Source organism: Gadus morhua, chromosome 1 (genome assembly GCF_902167405.1).
Source record: "Gadus morhua chromosome 1, gadMor3.0, whole genome shotgun sequence".
Taxonomy (NCBI): domain Eukaryota; kingdom Metazoa; phylum Chordata; class Actinopteri; order Gadiformes; family Gadidae; genus Gadus; species Gadus morhua.
In genome coordinates this window covers 20,044,941-20,065,456 of record NC_044048.1, presented here as the reverse complement: position 1 = coordinate 20,065,456, position 20,516 = coordinate 20,044,941, and the positions used below count along the sequence as shown (strand labels likewise).

The 20,516-nt window shown below is 41.8% G+C and overlaps 1 protein-coding gene across 1 annotated transcript; it reads left to right on the top strand.

Moving 5' to 3' along the window:
- The first annotated feature begins 2,192 nt into the window (after positions 1 to 2,192).
- LOC115551413 (natural killer cells antigen CD94-like) lies at positions 2,193 to 3,463 on the top strand. Its single transcript, XM_030367136.1, has one exon. It carries the CDS (start codon positions 2,328 to 2,330, stop codon positions 3,072 to 3,074), a length of 747 nt encoding a protein of 248 aa, XP_030222996.1. The 5' UTR covers positions 2,193 to 2,327; the 3' UTR covers positions 3,075 to 3,463.
- The last annotated feature ends 17,053 nt before the right edge of the window (positions 3,464 to 20,516 follow it).

Genomic DNA, 20,516 nt, shown 5'->3' with positions numbered 1-20,516 from the left:
GTCAGTGCTGTATTGCAAAGTGAGGTTGAAACTATGTTTTCCGAAATCCATATAGCTAAAGAAGTAAAGAAGAAAAGAACAGGGGGATTTGTGACAAGAAAATAATAAAATGATAGTTGAAAACATTTCTTTGTGCCTATGTTGTACATATACCTCTTCACTCTGCTATTTTATTTCATACTTTTTGTGTTCCTTCATTGGATACGAGCTGTGATTGGCTGCAAGGTGTTCCTTAAAAGGAGATGACATGAATACTTCAATTTTTGTTTGTCCCCTCAATGGTTCGAAGATCACCCTTCAGAAATGGAAATGGACATTTATAACGGATGTGTTTAAAGTGAGTGAAAAAAAAACACAGACTTTCTGTGAGAAAACAAAGGTGAGCAACTCGTCTCAAACACTATTCACAATAGTCACAACAATGGAACAACGTACCGGCAACGCTCAACAGGATGTTCAATGTTCAATCATACATATATCGTATGTTTAAATAATTACCGAACATTAACTAATATCTCACTCAAAACAAATTGTATATTGAACCCTAATTTGAAATGATCTTGATGATCATGATCCTTTTATATTAACTATATACAGGTATATATAGAACTTTTATATTAACATTTATTTTGGCATCGGCCTTCGGCAAAGATATGAATTTCAACCATGTCTTCATGTTTATTTGGATCGCTTTAAAGTAAGAATAAGAATCGGAAGATTGCCGAAATATCCCTGAGTGATGCTGAACACGTACCACTGACATAGTGTCTCTATAAGCACAAGTAGAAAGTAACGTGTACAAGTAGAAAGTAACGTGTACAAGTAGAAAGTAACGAGCAATGTGGTTAAAGACTTCCTGTTTGATCAAAGTTGCCCTTAAGACTTTGACAGGCTGTCATACAAAACACACAGAAGGTCCAAGCACTCATAGGGGTAAGAGGATAAGATAAACTCTCTGAAAATACTTAAGACCAGAACATGGCTGAGGTGATTCACGCCAGTCCCAGCATGAGCAGATCGGGTGGTTGTGGACAGTGAAGAGGAGATTGACTTCATTAGAAGGTACAATTCATACTTCTGTCTGGGAGCGACGGATGAGGCCACGTGCTGAAGGGATGTGGAGATGGGTTGATGGGACCGTCCTGTCACTGGATAAACCCTCCTGGTGCGGAGGGGAACCTGAAGGTGGTGTGGACAAGAACTGTCTTAAGGTAGCGAGGGTCTTGGGGAAGAATCAAGATAAACGGCCATCTGAGAGCTGTGAAGAACAAAACTTTTGTTCTTCACAGAACAAAGCTTTGTGAAAAGAAAATAATAAAATGTTTGTTGAAACCATTTCTCTGTGCCAATTTTGTACATGTACCTCATCAGCCTGCAATTTTGTTTCATACTTTTTGGGTTCCTTCATTGGATAAGAGCTGTGATTGGCTGCAATGTGTTCCTTAGAAGGAGATTACATGAATACTTCACTGGTCACTGCAGCAGCTGTACATAGGTGCTGTTCTTTATTTTTGTTCAATGTTTCCACAGTTGTTCTGGTGTTGGAGGCTGAGGTTAGGAGGCAACGAGTCAGACAGCCATTGGCTGGTTTTCAGTTGCCGCAAACCACACTAGTTCTCTATCTAGGGCTGCCTTTGTTCCCTCGACAGTGTGAAGACCACCCTTCAAAAAAGAAAAATGGATCTTTATAACGGATGTGTTGTAGATGTAAATTAATCATTTTATTTTTCATCTTTAATTGTATCTTGACTTTAATAGCATGTAGTGTGATCAATCAAAAACATATATATAATCATTTGCACTTGAACGGTTTTAGCGGCTCCACATTGAACTGATCTTTGATCTGCTTTTGTGTTGAAGCTTTCTGTGACCAATCCACTATTCTTTCAGCCTCCATTCTTTTAATTGCAGTTTTGCCCTGAACTTTTCCTTTTATACATATAAATAAATGGGACCAAACATTAAATAACATCTAACTCGAAATAAATTGTATATTAAACCGAAATTTTAAATCATTGAATCTTTTATATTTAATTTAAAATTGTATTTTATCATTTGCCTGTGACAAAGATATGTACTTCAAACATGTCTTCATGTACATTTTGTTCGCTTTGAAGAAGGTCGAACAATTTGAACATTAGTGAAATTACCCTAAGTGATGCTACAGACGTCCACTGACACCCAGTCGAAAGTAACATGTGGTTATAGACTTCCTGTTTGAAGTTGCCCCACTTTGACATGCTGTCATACAAAACACACAGAGAGACCAACAACTCACAGGGGAAGGACGATAAGATCAACTCTGTGAAAACACTTTAAACCACAACATGGCTGAAGCGATTCAACCCCGACCCAACGTGACGACCGAGGTCAGGACCACACGAGGAGAGGGAGAGGAGAGGATAGTGGACATCTTGGTTTGTCCTGAGAGCCTCGGAGATCAACAGAAGCACTCTGTGGGGACAGAGGAGTCCTCCAAGTCTCTGGGAACAGGAAGAAGTCACGCTGTGAGTCCTCCTTGGTGTCCGATCAGGGCTGTGGTGGTGCTTCTGGGCCTGCTGTCGGTTATCCTGCTGGCTAACCTGATTGGGTTGGCAGTGCAACACAAGAACGACATGGACCAGGTTCTCCTTACGCTGAAGAACTTAACAGAACAGAGAGACACACTTCTTTGTCAAGAGGACTGCCCAAATGCTTGGGATAAGTTTCGTTGTAAATGCTACAGGATTTCCACTGAGTGGCTATCCTGGAATGAGAGCAGGGAGTTCTGTGTTTCCCAAGGAGCAGATCTGCTGGTGGTGGACAATAAAGAGGAGATGGACTTCATTAGCAAGGCCACCTCATACCACGACTTCTGGCTCGGAGCGACAGATGAGGCCGGTGAAGGGATGTGGAGATGGGTTGATGGGACCGTCCTGTCACTGGATAACCCCTCCTGGAGCAGAGGGGGACCTGTTGGTGGTGAGGACCAGAACTGCTTAGTGAGGGTATCGGATCCTAACCAATTTAAATGGGCAGATGAGAGCTGTGAAGAACAGAACCGGGGGGTTTGTGAACAAAATGTACAAAAATGATTGATTAAAACATTTCTTTATGAATATATTTTACATGTTAATGCCGACATATATCGGCTGTTTCTTTTCATACATGTTGGGTGCCTTCATTCGATAAGGGCTGTGATTGGCTGCAAGTTGTTAAAAGGAGATGAGATGCAATGGTCACTGCAGGAGCTGTACATAGATGCTTCTCTTGTGAATTTATTTTTTTAAATGTTTCCACAGTTGCTCTTGGTGCTTGAGGCTGAGGTTAGGAGGCAAAGAGTTAGACAGCCATTGGCTGGTTTTCAGTTGCCGCAAACCACACTAGTTCTCTATCTAGGGCTAACTTTGTCCCCTCGACGGTGTGAAGATCACCATTCAAAAAAAGAAATGGATCTTTATAACGGATGTGTTGTTGATGTAAACTAATCTTTTTATATTTTTATGTTTAATTGTATCTTGACTTTGATACCATGTTACCATGTAAAAACGTGTATATTATTCATTTGCACTTGAACGGTTTTAGCGGCTCCACATTGAACTGATCTTTGATCTGCTTTTGTGTTGAAGCTTTCTGTGGCCAATCCACTATTTTTTCAGCCTCCATTCTTTTAATTGCAGTTTTACCCTGAACTTTTCCTTTTATATATATAAATCAATGGGACCAAACATTAAAAATATCTAACGCGAAATAAATTGTATGTTAAACCCAAATTGTAACCTTTTATATTAAATTTAAAATTGTATTTTATCATTGGCCTGTGACAAAGATATGTACTTCAAACATGTCTTCATGTACATTTTGATCGCCTTGAAGTAGGTAGAATAATCAGAACATTAGTGAAATGACCCAAAGTGATGTTGCAGACGTACCACTGACACCCAGTCGAAAGTAACATGGGGTTATAGACTTCCTGTTTGAAGTTGATCGACTTTGACATGCTGTCATACAAAACGCACAGAGGCCGGTGAAGGGATGTGGAGATGGGTTGATGGGACCGTCCTGTCACTGGATAACCCCTCCTGGAGCAGTGGGGGACCTCATGTTGGTGAGGATCAGAAATGCCTCGAAATAGCTGACATCTGGGAGAATTCCCAATATAAATGGACGGATAAGAGCTGTGAAGCCCTAAAGTCTGGGCTTTGTGAACAAAAGTTAACGCAATGATTGATGAAACATTTTTGTTCCTATTTTTACATCTTAATGCCAATAGACATCGGCTGTCTTGTTTCATACTTTTTGGGTTCTCTATTGAATGAGAGCTGTGATTTGCTGCAAGGTGTTTCTTAAAAGGAGATGACATGAAAACTTCACTGGTTACTGCAGAAGCTGTACACATAGATGCTCTTCTTGATTTGCAACTTCTGATGCATTAGTTCACATTTGGGTTTACGAATGCACACATTTTGGGCATGTTCTCAGATTATGAAACACGTGCGAATGTGTTTTGCCCCAACAGCGCTGCAATGATTGTAGCAAAAGTGTCAATTGCATGACCCTTTCAAGTTGTTATGCACAGGATAGGATTTGTGCACCTGTAACACAGACTTGTGAACTTGTAGACCCTGTTTAGTGTTTACAATGGTAGAAAAAATATTTACGACTTCAAATGTACTGTTACACATTTGTGACTTTAGAGTACACATCCAAAATAAATATTTACGACTTCAAAATTGCTGTTACACATTTGTGACTTTAGTGTACCCTAAGTGATGCTGCAGACTTACCACTGTCTGACACCCAGTCGAAAGTAACATGGGGTTATAGACTTCCTGTTTGAAGTTGATCGACTTTGACATGCTGTCATACAAAACGCACAGAGAGACCAACAACTCACGAGGTAGGACGATAAGATTAACTCTGTGAAAACACTCAAGACCAGAACATGGCTGATGCAATTTACGCCAGACCCAACATGATGACCAAGTTCAGGTATACACGAGGAGAGAGAGAGGAGAGGATAGTGGACATCTACGCTAGCCCAGAGAGCCTCAGAGATCCACACCAGGACTCTGTGGGGACAGAGGAGTCCTCCAAGTCTCTGGGAACAGGAAGAAGTCAGCGGCCGGACGCTGTGAGCCCTCCTTGGTGTCCTATCAGGGCTGTGGTGGTGCTTCTGGGCCTGCTGTCTGTTGTCCTGCTGGCTGGACTGATTGGGTTGGCAGTTAAATACAAGAATGACATGGAGAAGACTGTAATGGAGAAGAATGTAAGTATGGACAGAGACAAGGAGCAACTTCTCCTAACGCTGAAGAATTTGATGGAACAGAGAGACGCACTGCTCTGTAAACAGGAATGTCCAGGTGGTTGGAATAAGTTTGGTTGTAAATGTTACAAGACTTCCGACATGCATCAATCCTGGAATAAGAGCAGGGAGTTCTGTGTTTCCCACGGAGCAGATCTGGTGGTGGTGGACAGTAAAGCGGAGATGGACTTCATTAGCACGTTGGGCTGGTACTTCTGGCTCGGTGCGACAGATGAGGCCAGTGAAGGGACGTGGAGATGGGTTGATGGGACCGTCCTGTCACTGGATGACCCCTCCTGGAGCAGAGGGGGACCTCAAGGTGGTGGGGATAAGAACTGCTTAAAGACCGTCCTTGAGCAGAACCAATTTAAATGGACGGATGACAGTTGTAAATACACAAACTGGGGGCTTTGTGAACAAAATTTAATGAAATGAATTATTTTGGCCTTCTCTGTACACGTGCCTCTTCACTTGATGCCAACATACATCGGCTGCTTTGTTTCATACATGTTTGGTTCCTTCATTTGATAAGAGCTGTGATTGGCTGCACGTTGCTAATTTAAAGGAGATGAGAATGATACAATGGTCACTGCAGGAGATGTACAACGTTGTACATAGACGCTGTTCTTGTTACTACTTGTAAAAAAAATGTCAATGTTTCCACAGTTGCTCTTGGTCCTGGAGGCTGAGGTTAGGAGGTAAAGAGTCACACAGTCATTAACTGGTCTTCATCTGCTGCAAACCACACTAGTTCTCTATCTAGGGCTGCCTTTGTCCCCTCAATGATGTGAAGATCAACCTTCAGAAAATTGAATCGTCATTCATAACAGATGTGTTAAAAGCAGATGTTGTAAACTATATTCATTTTTATATTGAATTAGCTTAGTTTTTTGCTTCTTTTTTGGGTAAAATCCATCACGAAAAATGTTGTACTATCTTTTGAATGTTGTCCCCACTCTTAACCCAGTTCACTATCCTTTTTATTCACCTAAAATGGCAATATTTTAAGGTGCTGTGTTTGTTCTCTTCAAACAGAAACAAGTTCCTCCTCATTTCTGAGTAAATTAGGATATCAGTGTATAAATCCTCTTAAGACCCATTCGCCCACCGGTGGGCGATTTGTGTTTGTTGACCACATGTTCCCACTACGCAGCGACATAACCCGCTTCAACTTTCATCATTACAGACATTCTATACATCGTTAGAAAGGGTAGAATCTCCACAATTTATTCATCCAGCTGTTTTTTCTATAAATCATGAGCACAAAACCATCAATCATTGATATTTACCAGCATGGTAAACCGGAAATGCCAATAAAACAGAGAGACTCCCTACCTTTGAAGCAATCCGAGAACCGTAATATGTGTCCATTCCTCAATTATTTATATTCCAAATGTCCGTGAGAATCCACTGATCAAAAGCATCCACATGGTTTTTCATAAAATTATTCCAGCTTGTGAATATTGTCGTGTAAAGTCCATTTGTTTACCATCTCCAAACTTTGTTCGTCAACTAACATCCAGATTTTCGAAGCCGCATGGATATTTTCTCTACCTCCAGTATGGAGTTGTTGGGTATGCTTGTTTTCATCACTTTGCTGGCTACAAAATGAAAGTGTCCCCGTCTTTTTCTGTTCAGTTTTCACCCCGGTACAGCCCGTGAAGTAGATGGAGCGCTCCCAGTTCGAAGGGCCAATGGGCTTTGTTTACTTCGTTACGCGGCTTTACTATAGGGACAGCGTATTGGCTATTGATATGTCAATCACTTGGGCTTCTAGCCAATGAGTTTACCTTTCCAACGCTGCTAGGCGTGTCCAGCTGTGATACGTATGAGCCGAGATATAAAGCTGCGTCAACACGGCAGACAACTCACTTTGCGCATATTTTGCGCATATATTGTTCATATTTAGTTCTTGTCATATTTTCATGATATGGCCAATATCTCAATATGAATGTGTGAAAGAATTTTAGTTTTGAATCACGGAGAAAGGTTTTATAGTCACCAAAATGCTTCAGTAATGTTTCCAGTGTCACAGAAGTAGAGTAAATGCATTTGGCACAATTTGGCCATTTGGAGACATTTTGGAGAGGTTTGTGCCGCCAGTGACAACACACCATAAAAACTCCATTAACTCCCCAAGGTTTAGGCCTAGAACTCCAAAATTTCTTCCAGGTGTAGTTGGCATGATGTAGAAGGTATTTAGCATATTGCCATATGCCTTACATATAAAGCACATCCTAGTTATTGTAGTTCAATTATGACCTATTATTTTCGAAGACAAAAAAAATTGCTTTAGAGCCATGTCTGAACTGATGTCATTTAGGTTGTGTGTATGATACATGCCAAATACATATCTACAGAAACTAGAGCTTGTCAGCTTTCAAATGAAGTATCATACATCCATCTAGGACTTAGGGTTACTGTGTTATAAGCTTTTCCATTTGGGTATGTGTATAGGCGAAAAAAACCAAAATACTGCCGGGTCTTAAGAGGATAACCATGGTAACACATCATTGATACGATTTTTGTAGAGTGACGTAAACAAATGTCATTGTTTGACTGACATAAGGTCCATGGACCTCAGAGCCCTCAGATCCGTTGTAAAGTCCATTGGTTCTGCTCACAGACACCCGTCATCTCGAGGACCTTCTTCTCATCGTCTGACTCTGTTATTTATGTTATTTGGTTTCCATTCTCCATCTGTTCACCACATGTCCTGGTCCTTTTCCCCGCACTCACAGATCCTGCCACTTCCATCTGCAATCACTTCCTTCCCCTCACCTGAGCTTCCACTTCAGTCCAACACCTGCATTTCATTCCCCCATCAGTCTCTCCCTGTATGACCAGTTCACTTCCTTTGCTCCCTTGTCGGTTTGTTGTATTCGTCATGCCCTTTCTCCTTGTTGTACTCTTGTACTTAGTCTCTGATATGCCAGTTCATGTAACTGGCATATCAGAGACTTGTGGGTCTTGGGGAAGAATCAAGATAAATGGGCATCTGAGAGCTGTGACGAACAGAACAGGTTTCTTTGTGAAAAAAAAAATATATATATATTGTTGAAAACATTTCTTTGTGCCTATTTTGTACATGTACCTCTTCTCTCTGCTATTTTGTTTCATACTCTTTGGGTTCCTTCATTGGATAAGAGCTGTCATTGGCTGCCAGGTGTTCCTTAAAAGGAGATGACATGAATACTTCCCTTTTTGTTTTTCCCCTCAATGGTGTGAAGATCACCCTTCAGAAAAGGAAATGGACATTTATAACTGATGTGTTTAAAGTGAGCGTGAAAAAACAAAAACAAAAAAAAGATGAGAAACTCGTCTCAAGATCACCTTCACAATTGTCACGACTATGGAACCACGTACCGAGTCCGTGATTGTACAGTGTCTGGTGAGGACCCCACTGTGCGTGGCGAGAGTAGGACACCTCGCGGTCGCTGCAGCTCTGTCCCTTGGCACTTTTTGCCCTGAACTGTTCATATGTATATTTTAATCATTGGTTCCAAACATTGTATAATATCTCACACGAAACCAATTGTATATTAAACCCTAATTTTTAATCTTCTAACCTTCTATATTTAACTTTAACTTTCAACATTTATTTTCGCATGGGCATATGGCAAAAATGTGTATTCAAAAAAGGTCTTCATGTATATTTTGATCGCTTTGAAGTAAATTGAATAAGCTGTTCATTGCTGATTTGACCCTAAGTGATGCAGCAAAAGTACCACTGACGCACAGTGTCTCTATAAGCGGAAGTGGAAAGTAACATCTGGTCAAATACTTCCTGTTTGATCACAGTAGGTGTTAAGACTTTAAAAATGGACAGAAAGGCCAACCACTCGTAGGAGTAGGATGATAAGATAAACTCTGTGAAACACTTTAGACCAGAATATGGCTGAGGTGATTCACACCAGAAAAAGAAAAATGAAAAAGGACGTCTGGAATACAAATTGAGAGGAGTGAGAGAGGAGAGGACAGAGGACATCTTGGTTTGTCCTGAGAGCCTAAGAGATCAACAGCAGGACTATGTGGGGACAGAGGTGTCCTCCAAGTCTCTGAGAATAGGAACACTGGCCAGAAACTGTGATTCCTACCGATCTGGCCAGTGATGTTACTTCTGTGCCACTACCTTCAGAAAATGAAAGACATTTATAAATCATACATTTTTTACAACGGAATGTATCTTGACTTTGGTACCATGTAACCATCCCTCCAGGACCTGCACAGCTCCAGGGCTCTGAGGCGGGCAGGCAGGAATATGGCAGACCCCTCCCATCCTGGTCACAGTCTATTTGGAACTCTGGCAGGAGGCTGCGGTCCATCAGGACCAAAACCTCCCGCCACTTGAACAGTTTCTTCCCCTGTTCAGTTGGCTTCCTTAACAGGTCCCAGGATCACCTGACTGACACTGACTCTGGCACTCATACCCATCACCAATTTGTAAATTCTTATACACTTTTAAGTATCTTTTACTTTATTTTTTATTTTATTCTATTTTATCCTATTTTTAATTGATCACTTATGTCCCTGCTTGTTTATATTGTGTTATATATACATATATCACTGTTTGTTCATTGTTATTGTCTCCATGTATGCACCTTATTCACCAAGCCAAATTCCTGGTTGGTGTAAAACCCTTCTTGGCAATTAAATCCTTCCTGATTCTGATTCTGATGTAGTGTGATCACTTTAAATTGTCTACTTATTCTACTGTGTTCAGATAAAACAGTAGACTTGTGTCTTGGTGTGTGAATAGGCTTGTAGGGCTGCACTCTTTTGTTTGACTTTTTGACTGTTTTAGCGGCTCCAGGAGACTGATTTTAAAAGCTGTACAAGTCTGACCCCTAGTGGTCAAACAAAACTTCGCTTCAGAAATGCGAGATGCTCAGCTTTGCGTAACTAAAGGAATACTTTTGAAGGTACACACATGCATTCGCACTTATTCAGAGTGAATTACGTTGAATTTGAGATTTATTTTATTTTTCCAAAGGGTCAAAATATATTGATGAACATTAAAAAAATAAAAAAAGTAAATATACTACGGCTATTATCCTATGATCTGTAAATCAAGTGTCTATTCTCTGTAGTGAATTTAGTCCCTTTTTCTAAAGTTCTTCAGCAATATGTTTTGTTCATATTTTATTATTTGGATTTCGTTTGGACTGGTCCGTTTGAACTGATACCTATTTTACTATTGGGACTGATAAATAAAAAATATATATTTCCGATCAAGCAATGTTTCATCCGCAACATTTCTAACTCCAGTATTTGATAGAGTAAGAAAATGCTTTTGCATTTTCACGAAAAATGTACAACAGCTTTTGAATGTATTTTCCATGTTTATCAACAATCTTAAAACATTCAGATGTTAGTTTTTAATTTACTGTTTGTTCTCTTCAGACAGAGAAAAAAGTTCTGCTATTGAACTCATTCCTCCGTAAATTAGGAGACTGTGTTATGGTATGTTACCACATCATTGATATCCAGGTATCTGATCACTACATTGTGTGTCGAGGTCACATGCCGTTATCTGTTGACTGCTGATTGGTTGATTGATCAGCTACCCATTTGCTGGAAAGCTGCAATCTGGCAACAGTGGTCCCACTAGACTCCACAGCCCAAGTGAAGGTAGAGCAACGCTTTTCTCTGTGTGTGTTTGTGTGTGTGTGTGTGTGTGTGTGTGTGTGTCTGTGTGTGTGTGTGTGTGTGTGTGTGTGTGTGTGTGTGTGTGTGTGTGTGTGTGTGTGTGTGGAGAGAATATGTGAAGAATGAATCTGTTTGGAGTGAATCTGTTGACTTTAGCGCTGCTACCTTAGACACGCCTCCTGAAGGCTGATTGGCTGTCTACAGCTCAGGTAGGGAAGGCAGGCATCACAGACAGCATCCAGGTCAGCCTCACCTGAAACACAGAGCAATAAAGAAGTGTGTATTAATATATTTGTGTGTATGGGGGCGGGGCTAGTCTAGTAGGTAGGGTGTCCAAAGGGTCCGGGTTCGATCCCAGAGGTCCTCCGTTCTCTCTCCAGGATGATGGCTGCTAAATGTAGGAGTAGGACCCAGAGAGGGATATGTATCAATTATCTTTAAGGAGCTTAGTTTGCTCCTGGGAATCCCGTCTCTGCCACACTTTACACTGAAGAACACAAAACGCAGCTTGCAGAGTATCTTTAGAAATAACAAAGTCTTGTTTGGCCACGTGGGGGCAGACTTGTACAGCATGTAAAGTCGGGCTGTGCGATCAGAGCCACGAGCCCAATAGCAGAATACAAGTCTGCTGTTCTGTTATCTGCCCACCAGATGCCAGGACAGCTTTGAACAGACACCAATGTTGCCAGAAGTATTTGTTAGTTGCGTTTGGCAAAGGAGCAGTAGGCATTTGTGGAGTGTGTGTGTATGATGGCTGGTTGAGGCGGCCTCACCTGGCCCGAGTCAGACTGATTGGACGCTGGGGCTGGGTGGGACAGTACATCAGTTCTGCATTGAGTAATCAATGCGGGCAGGTTAAACCAGGCTTCACCACAACACTCAAGGAGATCTGCTGCATGGCAACATGGAGCACCAGGTCATGCCTCCTAGATGGTGTGTAACGTCGTCCATGCTCCAGTCCTCATGATTGTTATAGATGATGGCTGTTATAATCTGTAGATTGGTGGAGTGTTGCATTGTTTTTGTTAATGCAATATTGCTGCAAAATGATTAAGTAAAAAACACAAAATGAGTCTTGACATTCAGGCAGCTATGTGTAAACTAAATAGTTCTGCAAAACCTCCAGGACTGCTTTCTGACTGAAGCAGACCGTTGCTGGACAAAAAACAACCATTAAATCTTTTACATTTCTTATTGGTTTGCGTGTTTCATCTAAATCTAGCCTACTGCTCCTTTTAAGAACTAGAAAATGCATTTCCTGCCCAAAACGTGGTCAGTGTTGTATTGCAAAGTGAGGTTGAAACTATGTTTTCCGAAATCCATATAGCTAAAGAAGTAAAGAAGAAAAGAACAGGGGGATTTGTGACAAGAAAATAATAAAATGATAGTTGAAAACATTTCTTTGTGCCTATGTTGTACATGTACCTCTTCACTCTGCTATTTTGTTTCATACTTTTCGTGTTCCTTCATTGGATACGAGCTGTGATTGGCTGCAAGGTGTTCCTTAAAAGGAGATGACATGAATACTTCAATTTTTGTTTGTCCCCTCAATGGTTCGAAGATCACCCTTCAGAAATGGAAATGGACATTTATAACGGATGTGTTTAAAGTGAGTGAAAAAAAAACACAGACTTTCTGTGAGAAAACAAAGGTGAGCAACTCGTCTCAAACACTATTCACAATAGTCACAACAATGGAACAACGTACCGGCAACGTTCAACAGGATGTTCAATGTTCAATCATACATATACCGTCTGTTTAAATAATTACCGAACATTAACTAATATCTCACTCAAAACAAATTGTATATTGAACCCTAATTTGAAATGATCTGACCTTTTATATTAACTATATATATATAGAACTTTTATATTAACATTTATTTTGGCATCGGCCTTCGGCAAAGATATGAATTTCAACCATGTCTTCATGTTTATTTGGATCGCTTTAAAGTAAGAATAAGAATCGGAAGAATGCCGAAATATCCCTGAGTGATGCTGAGCACGTACCACTGACATAGTGTCTCTATAAGCACAAGTAGAAAGTAACGTGTACAAGTAGAAAGTAACGTGTACAAGTAGAAAGCAACGAGTAATGTGGTTAAAGACTTCCTGTTTGATCAAAGTTGCCCTTAAGACTTTGACAGGCTGTCATACAAAACACACAGACGGTCCAAGCACTCATAGGGGTAAGAGGATAAGATAAACTCTCTGAAAATACTTAAGACCAGAACATGGCCGAGGTGATTCACGCCAGACCCAGCATGAGCAGATCTGGTGGTTGTGGACAGTGAAGAGGAGATTGACTTCATTAGAAGGTACAACTCATACTTCTGTCTGGGAGCGACGGATGAGGCCCCGTGCTGAAGGGATGTGGAGATGGGTTGATGGGACCGTCCTGTCACTGGATAAACCCTCCTGGTGCGGAGGGGAACCTGAAGGTGGTGTGGAAAATAACTGCCTCAAGGTAGCGAGGGTCTTGGGGAAGAATCAAGACAAACGGCCATCTGAGAGCTGTGAAGAACAAAACTTTTGTTCTTCACAGAACAAAGCTTTGTGAAAAGAAAATAATAAAATGTTTGTTGAAACCATTTCTCTGTGCCAATTTTGTACATGTACCTCATCAGTCTGCAATTTTGTTTCATACTTTTTGGGTTCCTTCATTGGATAAGAGCTGTGATTGGCTGCAATGTGTTCCTTAGAAGGAGATTACATGAATACTTCACTGGTCACTGCAGCAGCTGTACATAGGTGCTGTTCTTGTTACTTTATTTTTGTTCAATGTTTCCACAGTTGTTCTGGTGTTGGAGGCTGCAGGTTAGGAGGCAACGAGTCAGACAGCAATTGGCTGGTTTTCAGTTGACGCAAACCACACAAGTTCTCTGTCTAGGGCTGCCTTTGTCCCCTCGACGGTGTGAAGATCACCCTTCAAAAAAGAAAAATGGATCTTTATAACGGATGTGTTGTAGATGTAAATTAATCATTTTATTTTTCATGTTTAATTGTATCTTGACTTTGATACCATGTAGTGTGATCAATCAAAAACACTTGTATATTAATCATTTGCACTTGAACGGTTTTAGCGGCTCCACATTGAACTGATCTTTGATCTGCTTTTGTGTTGAAGCTTTCTGTGGCCAATCCACTATTCTTTCAGCCTCCGTTCTTTTAATTGCAGTTTACCCTGAACTTCTCCTTTTATATATATAAATCAATGGGACCAAACATTAAATAATATCTAACTCGAAATAAATTGTATTTTAAACCCAAATTTTAAATCATGGAATCTTTTATATTAAATTTAAAATTGTATTTTAGCATTTGCCTGTGACAAAGATATGTACTTCAAACATGTATTCATGTACATTTTGATCGCTTTGAAGAAGGTAGAATAATCTGAACATTAGTGAAATTACCCTAAGTGATGCTGCCGACGTACCACTGCACCCAGCCGAAAGTAACATGTGGTTATAAACTTCCTGTTTGAAGTTGCCCCACTTTGACATGCTGTCATACAAAACACACAGAGAGAACAACAACTCACAGGGGTAGGACGATAAGATTAACTCTGTGAAAACACTTTAGACCACAACATGGCTGAGGCAATTTACGCCAGACCCAACATGATGACCAAGGCCAGGTATACACAAGGAGAGAGAGAGGAGAGGATAGTGGACATCTACGCTAGCTTTGAGGGCCTCAGAGATCAACAGCAGGACTCTGTGGGGACAGAGGAGTCCTCCAAGTCTCTGGGAACAGGAAGAAGTCAGCGGCCGGACGCTGTGAGCCCTCCTTGGTGTCCTATCAGGGCTGTGGTGGTGCTTCTGGGCCTGCTGTCTGTTGTCCTGCTGGCTGGACTGCTGGGGTTGGCCGTTAAATACAAGACATGGAGAAGACTGTAATGGAGAAGGCTGTAAACATGGACAGAGACATGGAGCAACTTCTCCTAACGCTGAAGAATTTGACGGAACAGAGAGACGCACTGCTCTGTAAACAGGAATGTCCAGGTGGTTGGAAGAAGTTTGGTTGTAAATGTTACAAGATTTCCGATACGGGGCTATCCTGGAATGAGAGCAGGGAGTTCTGTGTTTCCCGTGGAGCAGACCTGGTAGTTGTGGACAGTAAAGAGGAGATGGACTTCATTAGCAGGTTGTACAACGTGTACTTCTGGCTCGGAGCGACAGATGCGGCCGGTGAAGGGACTTGGAGATGGGTTGATGGGACCGGCCTGTCGCTGGATGACCCCTCCTGGAGCGGAGGGAGACCTCAAGGTGGTGTTGACAGGAACTGCTTAAGGAGGGCCTGGGCGCAGAACCAATATAAATGGACAGATGTCAGCTGTGATTACACAAGCTGGGGGCTTTGTGAACAAAATTTAATGGAATGAATTATTTTGGCCTTCTCTGTACACGTGCCTCTTCACTTGATGCCAACATACATCGGCTGCTTTGTTTCATACATGTCTGATTGGCTGCAAGTTGTTCATTTAAAGGAGATGAGATGCACTGCTCACTGCAGGAGATGTACAACGTTGTACATAGATGCTGTTCTTGTTCCTACTTGTAAAAAAAATGTCAATGTTTCCACAGTTGCTCTTGGTCCTAGAGGCTGAGGTTAGGAGGTAAAGAGTCACACAGTCATTAACTGGTCTTCAGCTGCTGCAAACCACACTCGTTCTCTATCTAGGGCTGCCTTTGTCCCCTCAACGATGTGAAGATCCTTCAGAAAATTTAATTGTCGTTCATAACAGATGTGTTAAAAGCAGATGTTGTAAACTGTATTCAATTTTATATTGAATTAGCTTAGTTTTTTGCTTCTTTTTTGGGGTAAAATCCATCACGAAAAATGTTGTACCATCTTTTGAATGTTGTCCCCACTCTTAACCCAGTTCACTATCCTTTTATTCACCTAAAATGGCAATATTTTAAGGTGCTGTGTTTGTTCACTTCAAACAGAAACAAGTTCCTCCTCATTTCTAAGTAAATCAGGATATCAGTGTATAACCATGGTAACACATCATTGATATCCAGATATCAACGATGTGATACCTGATCACAAGCAATGTTGGAGTGACAAAGACTCTTTCTTCATCTTCACATTTTCATCTTCATTGCAATAAACTACATTGTGTCCTTGAGCAAGTGTCTCCATGTTATCTCCTTAAGTGTTGCCTCCTTCTGAACACATTGCAGCCAGCTCCAACATGTGGCTATCAAATGGAGGAAACAAATTACGGAACAAAATGACCACATGCTGGCATACAAAAGGCACAGAAAGACCAACCACTCACAGGGGTAGGACGATAAGATCAACTCTCTGAAAACAGTTTAGACCAGAACATGGCTGAGGTCATTCACACCAGACGCAACATGATAACCAAGACCAGGTATACAAAAGGAGAGGGAGAGGAGAGGATAGTGGACATCTTGGTTTGTCCTGAGAGCCTCACAGATCAACAGCAGCACTCTGTGGGGACAAAGGAGTCCTCCAAGTCTCTGGGAACAGGACCACTGGCCAGAAACTGTGATTCCTACAGAGTGTCAGATCTGGCCAGTGATGTTACTTATGTGCCTCTACCTTCAGAAAATGAAAGACATTTATCATACTTTTTTTATATTGGAATGTCACTTGACTTTGGTACCATGTAGTGTGATCACTTTAAATGTTCTACTTGTTCTACGATGTTCAGATAAAACAGCAGACTTGTGTCCTGGTGTCTGAAAAGGCTTGTAGGGCTGCACTCTTTTGTTTGACTTTTTGACTGTTTTAGCGGCTCCAGGAGACTGATTTTAAAAGCTGTACAAGTCGGGCCCCTAGTGGTCAAACAAGACTTTATCGCGTCAGAAATGCGAGATGCTCAGCTTTGCGTAACTAAAGGAATACGTTTGAAGGTGCACACGTGCATTCGCATATATTCAGAGTAAATTACGTTAAATTTGAGATTTATTTTATTTTTCCAAATGTTCAAAATATATTGATGAACATTTGAAAAAAAAAAAGTATCAGTTCTGATTGGTTGATTGATCAGCTACCCATTTGCTGGACAACTGCAATCTGGCAACAGTAGTCCCACTAGACTCCACAGCCCAAGTGAAGGTAGAGCACCACTTTTCTGTGTGTGTGTGTGTGTGTGTGTGTGTGTGTGTGTGTGTGTGTGTGTGTGTGTGTGTGTGTGTGTGTGTGTGTGTGTGTGTGTGTGTGTGTGTGTGTGTGTGTGTGTGTGTGAGTGTGTATGTGGAGAGAATCTGTGTAGAGTGAATCTGTGTAGAGTGAACATGTGGACTTTAGCACTGCTACCTTAGACACGCCTCTTGTAGGCTGATTGGTTGTCTACAGCTCAGGTAGGGAATGCAGGCATCACAGACAGCATCCAGGTCAGCCTCACCTGAAACACCGAGCAATAAAGACGCGTGTATTAATATATTTGTGTGTATGGGGCGGGGCTAGTCTAGTGGTGGGTAAGGCGTCCAAAGGGTCCGGGTACGATCCCAGAGGTCCTCTGCTTCTCTCTCAAGGATGATGGAAGTCTTGTTTGACCACTTGGGGGCAGACTTGTATAGTTGTTTCGATATTTTCTGTGTCATTTGTTAAACGTTCGAACGAAGTTTAATGGTTAGAAATCGACCAGTAGAAATTGAAGCTTTTAATAGTAGAATATTTGAAAATCTATGAATGATTTGATGAGGAAAAAGTAGTAGCGCGCGATTCAAAGATAATATGAACATTTTAAAAATGAAAAGACTCCAGGTGAATGGAGTCTCTAGGTGAAAAACTGTGGAAGGTGAAGGGTCCCAAAATGTGTAGAGTATAAAAAGAAAAAAAGAAAGAAAGAGACGGCCTGAGAACAGCAATAGTTGAGCGCTGTTTGAAGACCTAGCTTGATCACCACCTCCAGCAGCACCAAGAGGAACGGTGGAAAAGAACACAACAGAATTACACCAATGAACAGTTCCTGTAGTGAAGAATGTATTGATGTAATATTATAAGTAATGCTAAAGTGTTGGCTCCTTCTTAACACAAGATGGAGTCAGGCCTGCTAGGCCAAGCTCCTCTCCTCAACCATCCACCAGCTCCAGGTGGGAGTCAGCCTGGTAGGCCCAGCTCCTCTCCTCAGTCGGTGAGATCAATCCATTTACATTATTCTTCACTTTCCCTTTCACTTCACTCTTTATGCAATGCATTGATTATTATTTGTCACTACAGAGCTCTTTGATGTAGTTTGCTCTTGTTTAAACACTGAAATACTGATAGAGCCCTGTTACTTATGAAGCGCTGAACACATGATCAGTGATTTGAACTAATTACCCGCTGTGTCTTGGTGCTGGGGGGCTCTGTGATTCAAATAAGACTGGAGCTTTATTATTCTACATCGAATATACAAGCGTTGGCCAGAAAAAGAGTAGTCATAATGATTGTGGTTGTTTGTCATCCCCTGCAGTTGCCTTGGTAATACTGCAGCTACCGCGACGGCTCATTCGGTTAGAAAGACTTCCTGTTTGTTAATAGTGGGTTTAGAGACCAACCCACTCACAGGGGACGATAAGATAAACGATGTGTCAGCAGCACGCCGAGGCACCATGTCACCTGGTGTCAGGATTCCAGTTGGGTTTCATGGATTCATGTTTCACCCATCATGCTCATTTAGCTTGAATCCAAAATGTATTGACCCTCACCAAATTTTTGGCCGAATTACTTTGCAAGACGAAGTGAATCACATGCAGGCCATGAGATTCAATGTGTGTCAAGTGTGTGTCAAGTGTGTGTGTGTGTGTGTGTGTGTGTGTGTGTGTGTGTGTGTGTGTGTGTGTGTGTGTGTGTGTGTGTGTGTGTGTGTGTGTGTGTGTGTGTGTGTGTGTAATGTGTACAGAGTGAATCTGTGGACTCTAGCGCTGCTACCTTAGACACGCCTCCTGAGGGCTGATTGGTTGTCTACAGCTCAGGTAGGGAAGGCAGGCATCACAGACAGCATCCAGGTCAGCCTCACCTGAAACAGGTGTTCTGTTATCTACCCACCAGATGCCAGAACAGCTTTGAACAATCACAGATGGACCAAGTTGCAAAATCTGAAGTAGGCCCTCCTAGGTGTCTTATCAGGGCTGTGGTGGTGCTTCTGGGACTGCTGTCTGTTGTCCTGCTTGCTGGACTGCTTGGGTTTGCAGTGAAATTCAAGACCGACGTGAGGAAGAACGTCAAATGATTTTTAAATTGCTTTTGGACTGAAGGCTTCTGTTGCCTCTCCACAGTTTCTTCAGCTTACATCCTTTTAATTACAGTGTTTGCCCTGAACTTTCCCTTTACCATGTACCAAGCATTCAATAATATCTCACTCGAAACAAATTGTCTATTAAACCCACAAATAATATTATCTAACATTAAATATTAAATCTAAATTTTTATTTTAGCATTGGACTATTACAAAGATATGTATTTCAAACATGTCTTCATGTACATTTTGATTGCTTTAAAGTAAGAAGAATAATTGTAACATTACGGAAATTACCCTGAGTGATGCTGCATTCGTACCACCGACACACAGTCTCTATAAGCAGAAGTGGAAAGTACCATGTGGTTAAAGACTTCCTTTTGGGTCGAGGTTGCTCTTAAGACTTTGACATGCTGTCATACAAAACCCACAGAAGGGCCAAGCACTCAAAGGGGTAAGAGGAAAAGACAAACCCTCTGAAAAAACTTTAGACCAGAACATGGCTGAGGGGATTCACCCCCGACCCAACGTGACGACCGAGGTCAGGAACACACGAGGAGAGGGAGAGGAGAGGATAGTGGACATCTTGGTTTGTCCTGAGAGCCTCAGAGATAAACAGCAGCACTCTGTGGGGACAGAGGAGTCCTCCAAGTCTCTGGGAACAGGAAGAAGTCAGCGGCCGGACGCTGTGAGCCCTACCAAGTGTCAGATCTGGGCAGTGATGGTGCTTCTGGGCCTGCTGTCTGTTGTCCTGCTGGGTAGACTGATTGGGTTGGCAGTGCAACACAAGAAGACTGTGAGCATGGACAGAGACGTGGAGCAACTTCTCCTAACGCTGAAGAATTTGACGGAACAGAGAGACGCACTGCTCTGTAAACAGGAATGTCCAGTTGGTTGGAATAAGTTTGGTTGTAAATGTTACAAGACTTCCGATACGAATCAATCCTGGAATGAGAGCAGGGAGTTCTGTGTTTCCCACGGAGCAGATCTGGTGGTTTTGGACAGTAAAGAGGAGATGGACTTCATTAACGAGTTGTACGTGTACTTCTGGCTCGGAGCGACAGATGCGGCCGGTGAAGGGACGTGGAGATGGGTTGATGGGACCGGCCTGTCGCTGGATAATTCCTCCTGGAGCGGAGGGAGACCTCGAGGTGGTGTTGACAGGAACTGCTTATGGATGGTCTGGGAGCAGAACCAATATAAATGGACAGATGTCAGCTGTGAAATCAGATACTATGGGCTTTGTGAACAAAATTTAATGAAATGATTTATTTTGGCCTTCTCTGTACACGTGCCTCTTCACTTGATGCCAACATACATCGGCTGCTTTGTTTCATACATGTCTGATTGGCGGCAAGTTGTTCATTTAAAGGAGATGAGA